We start from the raw sequence: 15,743 nt of genomic DNA on the forward strand, positions 1-15,743 counted from the left end.
CCCATTTTAATTGTTCTAGAATTTGTCTATTATAAGGAAAACTATTCAATGCATATGTAAGTCTATAGTGTAAGAGTTTTTCATTCTTACTTTTCTCTATATATTTGAAGATTGTATAAATGTCAAATATGAATGAAAAGTCAAGATTTTCTCTTGCACCAAATTACTGTTACCATACCGATCTTCATATTCCAAGACTCGACGTTGCTCTTTGTTTTTGGTTCTCTCATTTTTTGTATTAAATAAATTAATACAAAGTGAAAAGGAGCAAACAAGTAGTGAGAGTTCAGCATGCATGAACTTTCAAGGTTACTTTGGTAATTTTCATCAACAATGATAAAAAAAGAAAAAGTTGAATTTTGAAAAGTAGGCCATATTTTGGGGAAAACGTAGAATTATCTCAGAAATTACAAAGTGCTTTAGAACTTTCGAGGCACTACAAAAGCTTCCTTACGTATGAGTTCGTAGCAACAAAACTTCACTGAAGGATCCTCCTCAGATCGGTTTCGGATTCATAAATCTTCGGAGGTCTCTCGGTAACTCTTCTTTCTTCTTCATCCTTACAACATTATCCCACCTTTAAGAATCCAATTGCAATCTATTTTCATTTTCTTCGATCCAACACTCAATTTATAATATTATATATTATTTAAGTGGCGGATTGTTTCTAATTTGCATCTTCGGCTTCTTGATTGTTGTGGAAGTTCGTACAATTTATTGTTGCTGGTAAAATCAAGCAGTTTAGGCAGATGTTATCGTCCTAATTAATTCTGTTCAAGATCCCTAATCCAATATAGATGGCACAATTGTTTGTGCTTGGTGGTTGATAGAGTATAAAGAAGTTTAAATTTACTTGAAGACTAAGAAGTAAGAACTGATTCTGGCGAGAATAATTCGTGTGGGGTGTTTCGAGAAAATTACGGAGGGATAGAGTACCTGAAAATTTACTGACTGCATCCTTTTTGTAAGTACAAATTCGAACTATAAACTAGACCTCTTGGTCACTAAAACATACCGAGTACAAGTATAGATCGCTTTGCCAATTGTTGATTCATTTCTTCTCGATACACTTTCCATTTGGTTTCATTTTAGAGTTTACTTGGTACAACAATTGCGGGTGAGGGTTTGAATCTGGTAGGGTTTATCGAACCTGTAGAGTTAAACCAGCAATAGACACCAACACACGAATATTCTACACAGTAACTCAACACACAAATATCAAGAGGAACAGTTATATGATTTATAACAGTTAACACAAAAAACATCCAGTTGTCAAAATATGGTTCCAGCCAAATAAGAGGGTTGTTCCTCTCCCAATGAAACACAGTTCATCCCAAAATACACCCAATATTCAGAATGCCCAACCCTAGCACAAAATATCTGCCTATATAGCTCCCTCCTACTAATGCCACGTGGAGCCAGGACCACTGACATCCCTAACTACCATGTTGTCTATCCTGAAATTCCTTTCTTGCCCCTCCGTCTATACCTATGGATGATTGGTGGCCTTGCAATACCCCTCAGAGAAGAGACCTTGTCCTCAAGGTGGAATTCGGGGTATTGGTTTTTAAGCACCGCATATGATTCCCACGTGGCTTCGTGTGCTGGTTGATCTTTCCACTGAACTACATACTCCCAATCACGTTTGGTATCATTCCAGCGCAGTTCAGTCACATTTTCGGGCTCGAGCACTAATTCCATTTGGTCATTGAGTAAGGAGATCTTTGGTTGCACATGGTGCTTGTCTCCCACTGCCTTTTTCAGTTGTGACACGTGGAAAACGGGGTGGATTCGAGCAGGTAGATCTAGCAGATAGGCTACTTTCCCTACCCTCCCCAATACGATGTAGGGTCCAAAAAAATTTGGTGACAGCTTTTCGCAACGTTTTTTAGCCAACGACTGCTGTCTATACGGTTGTATTTTTAAATATACCCAATCGCCAATGTCGAACACCACATCTCGATGGTGTACATCCGCAAATTTCTTCATTTGTGCTTGGGCGTGTTGTAAGTGATGCTTTAGAGTAATCAGCAGCTCATCTCTGGCCTGCAACCATGATTCTACTGAATCATTTGGAGTACAACCCGGCTGTCCATATGAAATAATTGGAGGGGGGGCCGTCCATAAACGACTGCATAGGGGGTATTTCGTATGGAAGGTGGTGTTGTACCAATACTCTGCCCAAGCTAATTTTTCACTCCATGTCGTTGGTTTTTCGTGACAAAAACACCGCAAGTACAACTCCACACTCTTGTTCACAACTTCCGACTGCCCATCCGTTTGCGGGTGGTAGACTGTGCTTCTCTTCAATTGGGTTCCTTGCAAACGGAACATCTCTTTCCAAAAGTGACTCAAGAACATACGGTCCCTATCGGATACAATGGAGCGGGGATACCCATGGAGACGAACCACTTCCTTTATGAATAACGTGGCTACTGTTTTGGCAGAAAATGGGTGTCCCAATGTTAAAAAGTGAGCGTACTTACTAAGGCGATCTACCACCACAAGGATCGTGTCAAACCCCTTGGATCGCGGCAAGCCTTCTATAAAATCCATTGATATATCTTCCCAAATTCTGTTGGGAATGGGGAGGGGCTGCAACAAGCCAGCTGGAGACAAGGCTTGTATTTTGTTTTGCTGGCAAACTGGGCATTGGTCAACGTAAATTTTGATGTCACTCTTCATTCCTTCCCAAAACAGTTCTGCCGCAATTCTCTTATATGTTCGTAACTGCCCCAAATGGCCCCTAATCACGGAATTGTAGAAGGTGTGGAGGATGGTCGGAATTAAGCTGGATGTCCTTGGGAGAACCAATTTGCCTTTGAAGAATAATTTGCCATGGCGTACCACATAATGAGGCACACATTCTGGGTCCTGAATCACTCGTTCAAATATATTTTTTAGCGTCTCATCCTCTTGAACTTTTTTCTCCACTGCCTCGAGATCCAACAAGGAGGGTACTCGGAATTCGCGAAAGTGCATCTGCTGCCTTGTTCTCCGGTCCCACTCGATAAAAGATTTTGAAATCGAAGCCGATCAATTTCATTACCCATTTTTGGATGCCCGACAAAATCTTCCTTTGCTCCAAGATATGCCGCAAGGCTTTTTGGTCAATGTATACAATAAAGCGATGTCCCAACAAGTAGTGTCACCATTTCTCAACCGCTAATACAATTGCCATTAGCTCTCTCTCATAAATGGATCTCTCTTTGGCTGTCTCGAAGAGTCTCTGGCTAAAGTATGCAATAGGTCTCTTATTTTGTGATAAAACTGCCCCGAGACCGAACCCTGAAGCGTCTGTTTCTATTTAAAATGGCAATTGAAAATCCGGTAGTGCTAGGACCGGTAATGTAACCATCGCTTTCTTCAGTAACTCAAATGCTTGGGTCGCTTCTTCTGTCCATCGAAAGCTGTTTTTCTTTGTCAACCGAGTTAGGGGAGTGGCGATAGCATCATAATTTGCCACAAAACGTCTGTAGTAACCCGTTAACCCCAAGAACCCTCGTAATTCTCTTACATTTTTCGGAATTGGCCATTCCAGCATAGCTCTAATGTTCTCTTGATCGGCTTCTACCCCTTTTTCCGACACCCAATGGCCCAAGTACTCAATCCGGTCTTTGGCAAACTGGCACTTCTTTCGATTAGCGAATAGGCTATGCTGTCTAAGTAATTGAAACACCAAGGTGAGATGTTCTAAATGGGTTGATGCGTCTTTGTTGTAAACCAGAATGCCATCAGAAAATACCAGCAAGAATTTACGCAAGTAAGGTCTAAACACCTGATTCATTAGAGCTTGGAATGTCGCCAGAGCGTTCGTGAGGCCAAATGGCATAACAAGAAACTCGTAATGACCCTCATGTGTTCTGAAGGCTGTCTTCCTTATGTCTTCATCTCGTACCCGGATTTGATGGTAACTCGATTTCAAATCTCTCTTGGAGAAAACACTTGAGCCATTCAACTCATCCAACAGCTCATCAATCATTGGAATTGGGAATTTGTCAGGTATCGTAGCTCGATTCAAAGCCCTATAATCGACGCAAAATCTCCAACCGCCATCCTTCTTTTTTACTAGAATCACCGGGCTGGAAAAGGGGCTGATGCTCGGTCGTATGATACCCGAAGTCAACATTTTTCTGTGCGTGTGGGTAACGGTATGGTCTTACATTAATGGGGTCGGTACCTTCCTTCAGTTGGATTCTATGATCAATCTGTCGCATTGGAGGCAGCTCGTTTGGCATAACGAAAACATCTTCGAATTCATTTTGGAGTTGTTCAATTTCGGGTTGTATTTCTTCTATTGATTCTGTTGCCATCAACATCCGATTGGTTTTGGGAATTCCCATAGCTCTGAAGTCAACTAGAAATCCTTGATCATCTGATTGCCACGTTTTAACCAGCATCTTCAAAGATATTTCCATTCTGGTCAGTGAGGGATCTCTTTTCAAGATGACGTTAGTGCCCCCGACAATGAATGTCATGGTTAACGCTTTCCAATCAACAGTCATCACCCCTTGCTTTCGAAGCCACTACATTCCTAGTACCATATCTAAGTTGCCTAATTCCAGCGATAAGAAATCCTCAATGATGGTCAGTACTGGCAGCCCAACTATGATGTCCTTGCACATCCCTCGACCTTGCACTGCCTTCCCGGATCCCATAATGACGCCGTAGTTGGTCGTTTCCGTCATAGGTAATTTCAATTCATCTACCAGCTTGAGTGAGATAAAGTTGTGGGTTGCTCCACAATCTACCATGATTATTATCTCCCTGTCTTCCACTGTTCCTTTAACCTTGAATGTACCCGGGGCTGTCAGTCTCACCACTGAATTCAAGGATAATTCCACCACCGAATTGACTTCAATCACTGCATTCTCGTTTTCAACATCTTCCATCTCTGTATCCTCTAAATCATCCGCTACCAGGTAAAGGCGGAGCTCTTTGTTTTTGCAGCGATGTCCCTTGCTGAACGGTTCGTCACACCGATAGCAAAGTCCCTTGTCCCGCCGTGCTTGTAACTCAGAATCGGTCCATCTTCGAAAGTTATTTTCGCGCCGAACCCCACTGCCCGTTGCGGCAACCTGTGAGGAGATCGGGGTAGATGAGTGCGTGGGTACCCTCTCGGCTAGCGTCACAATTTTTGTCATAGGGTTTTCGAAAATTTTCCCTCCTTGCTTCTGAGCTGTTTTTAAATCTTTTGCATATGGGCCTTGAGAAGCCCAAGCCACTTCCAATTTTTCCTCAGCTAACCAGGCTGCATCCTATATCTTCCAGGCCCACGACCCGCATCGCGAAAACCTCTGTTCTAATAATAGGGTCCAAACCATTTGTAAATGTCCCTACTAAAATGTCCTCGGCCATCTCTGGTAACGGCGCCGATAGTTCCTCGAAGCGTTGCAGGTAATCGCTCACCGAATTTTCTTGTTTTATGGCCAAAAATCGCGCACAGCTGGTCCCATGTTCTCGACAACGAAACCGATTATACATCCGTTCTTTCAATTCTTTCCACGATCTGTTGGAGAATATGCTGAAGAATATTCCTTGTTTGGTTTATTGATCAAAGTTCTGTATTTATACAAGAGTATGAAAATTATGCATAAATAGCTAAATTACCCAAATTAACTAAGGAATGTAATATAATTAGCCTAATGTAATGTAATTAGCCTAATTTACAGAATTTACATTAATACCCTCCCTCAAACTCAAGGTGGTAGAGTAGCGATCAACTTGAGTTTGGTAAGTAATTGACAGAATCGATTAGATGGCAAGGCTTTGGTGAAGATATCCGCAGGTTGTTCAATAGTAGAAACAGAACGTAAGAGGAGGGTGTTGCTTAGGAGGTGGTGACGAACAAAGTGACAGTCATTTTCAATGTGTTTTGTACGTTCATGAAACACATCATTGTGAGCAATCTGAATGGCACTACGATTGTCACAATGGAGGAGGGTAGGACCCTGTTGAGGGACACCCATATCGGCAAGGAGCCACCGAAGCCATATAAGTTCAGCTGTAGCATCAGCCAGAGCACGATATTCAGATTCCGTACTGGAACGAGATATAACACTTTGTTTCTTACTACGCCATGAGATGAGAGAATCACCTAAGTAAAAACAGTATCCTGTGGTGGATCGTCGATCAGTAGGATGCCCCGCCCAATCAGCATCAGAATATCCCGACAACACAAGGGAAGACTGAGATGAGAATTGAAGACCATGTCCCAAGGTGCCTTTGACATAGCGAAGTATGCGTAGAACAGTAGTGAAATGAATTGTTCGAGGAGCAGCCATAAATTGACTGACAATATGAACAGCATATGCAATATCTGGGCGAGTTACTGTTAGGTATATAAGACTGCCAACAAGTTGCCGATACAAGCTTGCATCGTCAAGAGGAACACCATCAAACGGAGTTAGATGGACATGAGGATCTAACGGTGTTGAAGATGTGGTGGAGTCTGTAATTCCTGAGCGCGCTATTAGATCAGATGCATATTTCGCTTGAGATAACAGATAACCATCTGAACGGTGAGAGACTTCAAGACCGAGAAAGTAATTGAGAGATCCAAGGTCTTTCATCTCAAAATGTTGACCAAGATATTGTTGTAGGTCGGATATGGCCTGTTGATCATTACCAGTAATAATCATATCATCAACATAAAGAAGGAGAAGAACAATACCATGAGTTGTCTGTCGTGTAAAAAGGGCATTGTCGTGAGAGCTGGAGGTAAATCCAAGTTGAGTAATGGTGGAGCTAAACGTGGCAAACCAAGCTCGTGGAGCCTGTTTTAGACCGTATAGAGCGCGACGAAGGAGACACACCTTGTTGGGAGGAGGAGAAGTTCCCTGAGGTGGCTTCATATACACTTCTTCAGATAGGTTTCCGTTAAGAAATGCATTTTTGACATCCATCTGAAGAAGAGGCCACTGTTTGGCAGCAGCAACAGCTAACAAGCTGCGAACAGATGTCATCCGGGCAACAGGGGCAAATGTTTCTTCATAGTCAATCCCATATTCTTGTGAGTATCCTTTTGCAACAAGCCGAGCTTTATAACGTTCAATAGTTCCATCAGAGTGAGTTTTGATTTTGTAAATCCATTTGCAACCAATGGGTCTTTTACCGGGAGGTAAATCAACATAGTCCCAAGTGTGCGTCTTTTCAAGAGCCTGTAATTCTTCATCCATTGCTTTCTGCCATACTGGGTTAGTACTGGCCTCTTGATAAGAGGTGGGTTCAACAAGGGAAACAATGGTAGAAAAACAATGGTAATCAGTGAGATGAGTGGGAGGTTCTCTTACCCGGGTAGAGCGACGAAGAGGAGTAGCAGGTGGCGATTCAGGAACATCATCGGAGACAGACGGTGGATCCGGATTTGCAGTAGCAGGTGAAGATTGTGCAAGCTCAGTATCCAAGGTGGGTTCAGAGAGAGGAAAAAGGTCAACAGATGTATTTGTAAAGAAAGATTGAGGACTAGAGAAAGAGGTGTGGAAGGAGGACAAACGAGAGAACATAGTGTGTTCCCAAAAGGTGACATGCCGAGATATCCGGAGTCGGTTGGAAAGAGGGTCCCAACAACGAAATCCTTTGTGTTCGGTGCCATAGCCAAGGAAACAACAGAGACGGGCACGTGGTTCAAGTTTATTGTGTTCATGAGGATGTAAAAGAACGAAGCAGGCACTACCAAAAACTTTGAGTTTAGAATAGTCGGGAGAAATACCATATAGTTTTTCGAACGGAGAGGTGTTTTGAAGGACAGAGGAAGGGAGACGATTGATTGTATATACTGATGTAAGGGCAGCTTCACCCCAGAATTTTTCTGGACAAGAGGCAGAAAGAAGGAGGGCACGTACTGAGTCAAGAATGTGACGATGTTTGCGCTCAGCACGTCCATTTTGTTGAGAGGTATGAGGGCAAGAGCGCTGAACAATAGTGCCCTGTTGGGAAAGAAAAGAAAGAAGGATGGAATCTTTATATTCCAAAGCATTATCAGTGCGAAGAATTTTGATGGGAGAGGAAAATTGAGTGCGAATCATGTTAGCAAACTCAATATATGTGCGAGATAATTCAGAACGATGTTTTAGAAAGTAAATCCATGTAAATCGAGAGTAGTCATCAATGAATAAAACATAATAGCGATAACCATGAACAGTAGTAATTGGGGCAGGACCCCAAATATCAGAATGCACTAAATCAAAAGGTTTATCACAATTAGAGATGGATTGAGAAAAAGATAAGGCAGGTTGTTTAGCAAGTTTGCAATTCAAACAATTAAAAGGAACAAACTTAGTAAGATTAGTCAAATTGTTAACAGAAATTAAATGACGAAGTTTTTCAGAGGAAGCATGACCAAGACGAAGATGCCACTGATATGTGTCAGAATCAGTGACTGAAGCAGAGATGGAAGAAGGAGATGAAACCCGAAGTGATGTGAGCTCAAACAATCTTCCCACTTTGCGACCCGTTCCAATCGTCCGTCCCGTCTGCGGATCCTGAACCTGACAACCATTGGGAGAAAATGAAACATTTAAGCCAAGATCACATAATTGACCAACAGACACTAGATTAAAGGTCAGGTTAGGAACACAGTAAGTATGGGGAAGATGTAAACTGGGAGTATCAATGGTACCAGTATGAGAGATGTTCATACAATTACCATCAGCAGCATAAATAGGAGGTAAAGATTTTGTAGGGCTAGAAGTAGACATAAGAGAAGAGTCAGAGGTCATATGATTACAACAGGCAGAATCAAGAAGCCATCGATTACCTGATGAAACAGCAAGAGCAGAGGATGATGAAATTAGTTGATTCAATAAGCTCTGAAGATCACTTATCTGAATGAGGGATGAATCATCCGAGGTCGCAGCAACAACAGATGAGGAACCATGTTTGGTAAAAATTTTCTCTTTTGTGGAAGTGCCAGGAGGTCGGGGTGGTCTGGTAGGGCAGTTATCCAGAATGTGGCCATGTTTATGGCAGTACCTGCACTCTATTTTAGGACAGTTACTAAATTTGTGACCAGAGAGCTTACAATTCTTACAAAACATATTTTGCGGCTCTGTTGTTGGGAGTGTATGTGCTAGCAAGGACAACATCAGATTGTTTAGTAGAGTTGATGCCAAGACGCTTTTCTTCAAACAGAATTTCTTGAATAGCTGCATCTAATGAGGGTAAGGGATTCCGGTGTAGTAAAGCAGCTCTAACAGATTCATATTCTGGACGTAATCCCATAAGGACTTTAATAAGGCGAAGATGATCTTTGCTGATGTTCGCTTGGTCAAGTTGAGTCCAAATGGGTTGAAGAACTGCCAAATATTCATTAACAGACTGACCAATATCTTGATTTAGATTTACAAGTGTACTGTGCAGTTGGTAATAATGGGCTAAACCAATAGACTTGAAGCGTGTAGACAAAAAATCCCATAATATTTTAGCATCATCAAAGGCATCAAACTGTGCATGTATAGCGGGAATAGAGGTGTTACCAAGCCAGGTGATAATTTGATGATTTTTACTGTCCCAATCTTCGAGACGTTCAATGAATGTGTTATCCCCTTCCTTTGCAGTTGGTTTGGTGATGTCGCCAGTTACAATGCGCCATAGTTTTCTTCCAATAAGAAAACTTTTCATTTGATTTGCCCATGTGATATAATTTGTACCATCAAGTATTGTAGAAATGGGTCTAAAGATATGGTCTCTCTCCATTTTGATTTGAGGTTAACAATGCGGATTTTCGGCCGAGTTTTGACTGATTCGTGACTGGATTCGTCAGATCTGGGTTTTACTGTATTTTGCGGCTGAGATTTGCTTTGCAAGACTGGGATTCGTGACAGGTGAGCGTCTTCACAGCTGGGTCGCGGCGACTGGATTCAGGGGTTCACGGTTGGGAACGGAGACAAAAAAATTGAAGACAAACGGCTGAAAGATTCGTCAGATCTGGTGGGCGGCGTCGGACGGTAGACGTCGTCTTGCACTCACGACTGGAAGAGAAGTCGCGTGCGGCTTGGAACGACAGAGGAATAAGGACAGAACGACTACAAGGCGCGTATCTCAGCGGCGTAGATTGGAGACAGATCGAAGCGGCGTAGACTGGCGCTTCGCAGATGGAGACAGATCGGAGCGGCGTAGACTGGCGCTTCGCGGATGGAGACAGATCGGAGCGGAAATGGACAGATCGAAGCGGATGGACACCTGCGATGCCGAGGCTGCGACTAATCGGCGCGACACCGATGCTGTGGTGGAATGGCTGCGAGTCGTGATGAAGATACGGGACGGAGACGGTTCGAGATGTGGCGGAACGGCTGCGAGGCGCGATGAGGATGCGGGATGGAGACGATTCGGGACGCAGCTCTTCCTGGAGGTATCGAGACGATTCGGGATGGAGACGTTCACGGGTGGTTGGCGGCGGCGGCGGCGATTGAGATAGAGCCTGAAATCCCTAGCTCTGATACCATGTTGGAGAATATGCTGAAGAATATTCCTTGTTTGGTTTATTGATCAAAGTTCTGTATTTATACAAGAGTATGAAAATTATGCATAAATAGCTAAATTACCCAAATTAACTAAGGAATGTAATATAATTAGCCTAATGTAATGTAATTAGCCTAATTTACAGAATTTACATTAATATAAAACGCTTTCGATTTTTCGCCCAACGAAACCATCACAATCCTTTCCCTTCCATACTGACTATCGCAATCTTCAGTTTCTCTTGTTCATTCAGTAAATGCATCTGAAAATAATGCTCCGCCCTGTAAATCCAACCATCTGGGTCTTCTCCGTTGAAAACCGGCATCTCCAGTTTTTTAAATTTGATTCGATCCTGTCCCACCCCTGTTTCCAAGCTCAGAGACATTTCACCTTCTTCGTCTCCTTCAATGATGTCGTCTGGTCGAAGCTTCCTCTTGCCGGTGCTTACTCCGGTCAGTTCCGACCCCTCCTGATCCCGTTGACGTTCCGCATACATCTCGATTAACATGGTGTGCATTTTTTCCATTGTTTTCTCCACAACTGGTAATCTATAAACTTCTTTTTTAATCGCTTCAATCTCTGCTTCCGAAGCGTCCAAACGTTCTTCGATTCTTTTTTGTGTCATTTTCTTCCACCTCTCCAGGATGTCGACTGTCTCTGATACCAATGGTAGGGTTTATCGAACCCGTAGAGAGTTAAACCAGCAATAGACACCAACACACAAATATTCTACACAGTAACTCAATACACAAATATCAAGAGGAACAATTATATGATTTATAACAGTTAACACAAAAAACATCCAGTCGTCGAAATATGGTTCCAGCCAAATAAGAGGGCTGTTCCTCTCCCAATGAAACACAGTTCATCCCAAAATACACCCAATGAAACACAGTTCATCCCAAAATACACCCAATATTCAGAATGCCCAACCCTAGCACAAAATACCTGCCTATATAGCTCCCTCCTACTAATGCCACGTGGAGCCAGGACTATTGACATCCCTAACTACCATGTTGTCTATCCTGAAATTCCTTTCTTGCCCCTCCGTCTATACCTATGGATGATTGGTGGCCTTGCAGAATCTTTGACAACTAGGGACGGAGTGTATACCATTGAGCTGAACACACTTTGGCTACTTTCTATTTGGTTTCATAAGGTAGAAAGTGGCCACAGTGAGTTTGAAATTTATACTCCTCTCGGCCCATTTGTATCTGTTGTGTTTTTTGGGCCCATTTGTATCTGTTGTGTTTTTTGTTTTTTATTTTGAAATTCATGTTTTTTTTCTCCTACACTTTCACATTTTTTCCGTAGAAACACTTAAATTTGTAGTCACCTTCTATAATTTTTTGAAAACTACGAATGTAGTTTTCAAATTTAGATTTGGTTTTTGAAAACATTGATGGAAAATGGATAACATAACAAATAAACTTATATGTGGAAGTAGTGTTTAATTTTTTTAAAAAAACTAAAAACTAAAAATCAAATGGATACGTAGTAGTAATGGGGTCTTAATTATTATGAGTTCTCTTTGATAGAGGTTTTGACTAAGACCTTAAAGAGAGGTTACTGGTGTTAATGACAATGTTTTTTTTTCTTTTTTCTTTTTTAATGTTTTGTTATGATTAATTACGCATAGCTTAACAGATAAGACACTTGTTACTTACAATGGATAAGACACTTAATACGTATTATTAATCGTAGGGCAAAGAATGTTCTTTGTTCTAATGAGAATTGAGACAGATAAAATGCCATAACTTAAAACTCCCCAATTGCAGTAGAAATTATGGACCATGCTCGATCTTTTGCACATGTGAGGAAAAACTATCGTTGGTCATTGCTTAATTATAAGCTGGGTTTCTTCTTTTTTGGCCTAACAAGAAAAGCTTTCCATTACATAGGGAGCACTTGAGGTAGAGAGAAAAAAATACCAAAATGAACAGAGGAACTTGGCCTACTCAAAAAATTTTCTCATCTTTTCTCTTGCTTAGTTGCTGTAAAATATTATCGTGAGAAGTTGTTCATTAGCTTTGGCTGGTTGGCTACTTGATTTAGTTTGTCAAATAACTGTTTTAACTTTTTAGTTGACAATTCCACATAAATGGAGTCTTTAGGCTTTTGTATTAGAATATTAGGAACTAACTTTAGTTTGAGTAAAAGTTCATTATTTCAATTCTTGGAGAGATTGTAGGCTTTTCCATCTGATACCCAAAAGTGTTGAACTCATTCAAAGAGGGAATTCTTAAACTTTCATGTGGTGGGCAATGAGAAAACAGGTGCCTTGATTTATCCTCTTGTGCCCAACAAAGCACCCGCCACCCATTCTGAGAGTACTACTTAGGGATATAGGGATATATAGTAAAATTGGTAAGATATCAGTAAGGGGTATTATGTGTAATGAGTTAGTGGTGCCTTAGTTATAAATGAGAGGAGTTGGACACCTTAGGGGGTGGATCGCTGTGGTGAAAGTTTTGGGACTTTGGGAAAGAGAGAGCCCTTTTGAAAGGCTATTGATATATTGTAACTTCTTTCGATAGTGCAATATATTACTTTTTTTGTGTACTTGTATTTCTTTACTTTTCCCTTTCCGTTAGACCGTACCCTTACATTTTCCTGAAAGATATTAAGCACTTAGCAGATATTGATGATGAACATAGCACACTTAGCTGAACTTTGTTAGTGGATTGTTGTTTTATTTAAGTACATATTACTTATTGGGGGTAGAGACTAGCTTTCTCAAAAGAACATTGTATAATTTGGTATTCATGTTCTTTCCCCTTCTTCACAGGAACTGGCTGCCTGATCCAAAATGGGGAAGTCTGAAGGAGATGAGAAAATCTTAAGCTACAACGATGTTGTACTCAGAAAATCCGACTTGGAGATCCTTAGCGGTCCATATTTTCTGAACGATCGAATCATCGAGTTCTATTTTAGCTATCTAAGCACAACCCATCCTTCCAACGGCATTCTTCTATCTCCACCTTCAATTGCTTTCTGGATGATGAACTGCCCCGATGTTGAAAGTCTCAACAGTTTCCTAGAACCTCTCAATCTACCCCACAAGAAGCTCGTAATTTTCCCCGTAAACGACAACATTGACGTTAGCAAACCTGAAGGTGGAAACCACTGGAGTCTTCTTGCATTTTACAGAGAAGCAAACATATTTGTTCATCATGATAGCAATAAAGGAATGAACAAGTACGCCGCCAAGCGACTCTACAATGCTGTGGCTAGATTTATGAATGATGGCTCGATTTCAACATTGAATCCAAGTTACGTGGAATGCGTCGAGTCTCCACAACAAGTAAATGGATATGATTGTGGTGTGTATGTTACAGCTATTGCAAGAAGCATATGCAAATGGTATGAGGAAAGGAGAGAAGTTGAGAAAGATGGGTTGTGGTTTTCAGCTGTGGTGGAGGAGATTAGTCCATCATTGGTTGCTAATATGCGTAGAGAAATTTTGGGGCTAATAAGAAGTTTAATGGCTGTGAAGGAATATCAACCGGCTACTAAGTAACACATTGTTGTGTTGTTCATTCGTTATATTGTCAATTCTTTGCTTACGGTTCCATTTGTGTTGGCTAATGGAGATAATGGGTTTTGCTCAAATGATCGAATCAGTCTTAATTGCTTTGGGGTTAAAAAGTTCTTATAGCTCCTCATGTTTCAGGGAAAAATGGGTCCAAATTCTGATGAAAATCCAATTTTAGGGGAACGTGAATTTGATGTAACGTTTCTAAGTGGAAGTTTTTCTTCTTTCTTGGCTTTGGTGTCGGGTTACGTTTGGTTTTTGGATTTTTGAAAATTAAGCATATAAATAGGTTTTTGGATTTTTTAAAATATAATTATAAATACCAAAGTTCATATATTAGAAAGTAGCTCAGGCGTACTTCTACTTCTGATTAATTTTCATGGATTGAAACTATGATCTCTATGGGTTGAAACTATATCTCTTAATTAGCTTTTGACCTTTTTAACTGGTGGTGGTTAAAATAATGTTTTTTATAACTACATTTGTTTTTAAAATTTTTTATTCAATAATTTTACCTATCTATTGAATAAAATATGGATTATATTTTTTTCCATTTATCTTTTTATGTTTTTCTTTTTCTATTTCTTTCTTCATAATGAAACTTTTTTTCTTTCATGAATTTTATCGTTTTTTCTTTTTCTTTTTCTTCTTATTGTTCTTTGTATTTTTTCTCTATCATGATTTATTTTGATTGAATCTCCTCTTATCTCAATGGAATGCCATCATGAAAAGGTGTTAGAGGTGGTCGTCGGAGTATATCGTTAGAGGTGGTTGTCGGCGCCTGAAATTGATCATCGAAATTGAACGTGTGAAAGTGATCGTCAAAATTGGTTTTCCAAGTTTGACAATTGTAATCGTCAATAGTAGTTTTGAAAACATTGGGGAGAAGGGAGAAGGGAGAGTTGATATAATATATCAACTCAACTCCACCAAGATGTAAATTTGGTAGGTCAAACAATGAGTTGATATATTATACCAACTCAATCTGATTGTACATTGGTATGTGCCAAACACCATCTAAAAATATATATATAAGAGGAAACATAATCTTTTGATTCTCTCTCCCCTATGCACAATCCTAAAGCTTTGTGTTTATTGATATTGATTTCTGAAATAGAAAAATAAAACCCTTAAAAATCCTACTTTCTTTTTCCTCGTCCCTACGCACTGTTCTTTCTTCTTTCTCTTTCTCACTTTCTCAACAGGTGGACGGTGATGGTTTTTGTATTTTGATTTCTTGTTTTATGATACATATATATGAGTGTGTTATCTGTTGAACATTAAGTTCGTATGTGGTTTATATACAATGGTAGATATTTTTGTATATATTGGGCAACTTTGAATTTATGATATATATCGTGATATAAATGAAATTTATGATATATGTTGTGATTTATATTGTACTGTCATACGGATACAGTTTTATTGAAACTTTGGAATGGTATAACAAATATATTGCTTCAAATATTTTGCAAGCATCTAATACAATGTTGTAAGGTATATTTAAAATAACAATGAATCTGCCATAAAAACCAAAAAGTTATCGAGAAGCTAATTGTATTTGAATACATATCAAATATACAAGTATATACCATCTATTTGTTTGAACATTTCCAAACAAACATGGAATATCTTACCTAATATAAAAAATCAATATGAAAAACTAAATGAAAAGTAAAACCATATTAAATATCATTCTCTCCAAATGAAAATGAAAAAAACTAATGTTAAATGTACTATATTTCTC

General features: G+C 40.1%; 1 protein-coding gene across 3 annotated transcripts; it reads left to right on the forward strand.

Moving 5' to 3' along the window:
* Positions 1-394: 394 nt before the first annotated feature.
* Positions 395-14,226, forward strand: LOC101216028 (NEDD8-specific protease 1). Of its 3 annotated transcripts, none has more exons than XM_004149511.3 (2): positions 395-536; positions 13,250-14,226. In XM_004149511.3, the coding sequence occupies exon 2, from the start codon at positions 13,271-13,273 to the stop codon at positions 13,979-13,981; it is 711 nt and encodes a 236-aa protein (XP_004149559.1). In that variant the 5' UTR covers positions 395-536; positions 13,250-13,270; the 3' UTR covers positions 13,982-14,226. The 3 variants fall into 3 exon arrangements, with proteins under 3 accessions (XP_004149559.1, XP_031742683.1, XP_031742684.1); XM_031886823.1 differs by having other exon boundaries at positions 417-528; XM_031886824.1 differs by lacking the exon at positions 395-536 and adding an exon at positions 5,374-5,397.
* The last annotated feature ends 1,517 nt before the right edge of the window (positions 14,227-15,743 follow it).

The sequence above is a fragment of the Cucumis sativus genome, chromosome 6 (genome assembly GCF_000004075.3).
Source record: "Cucumis sativus cultivar 9930 chromosome 6, Cucumber_9930_V3, whole genome shotgun sequence".
NCBI lineage: Eukaryota > Viridiplantae > Streptophyta > Magnoliopsida > Cucurbitales > Cucurbitaceae > Cucumis > Cucumis sativus.

What these genes read in the sequence shown, in the direction of transcription:
- LOC101216028 (XM_004149511.3), top strand. Translation starts at nt 13,271, where the DNA reads ATGGGGAAGTCTGAAGGAGATGAGAAAATCTTAAGCTACAACGATGTT.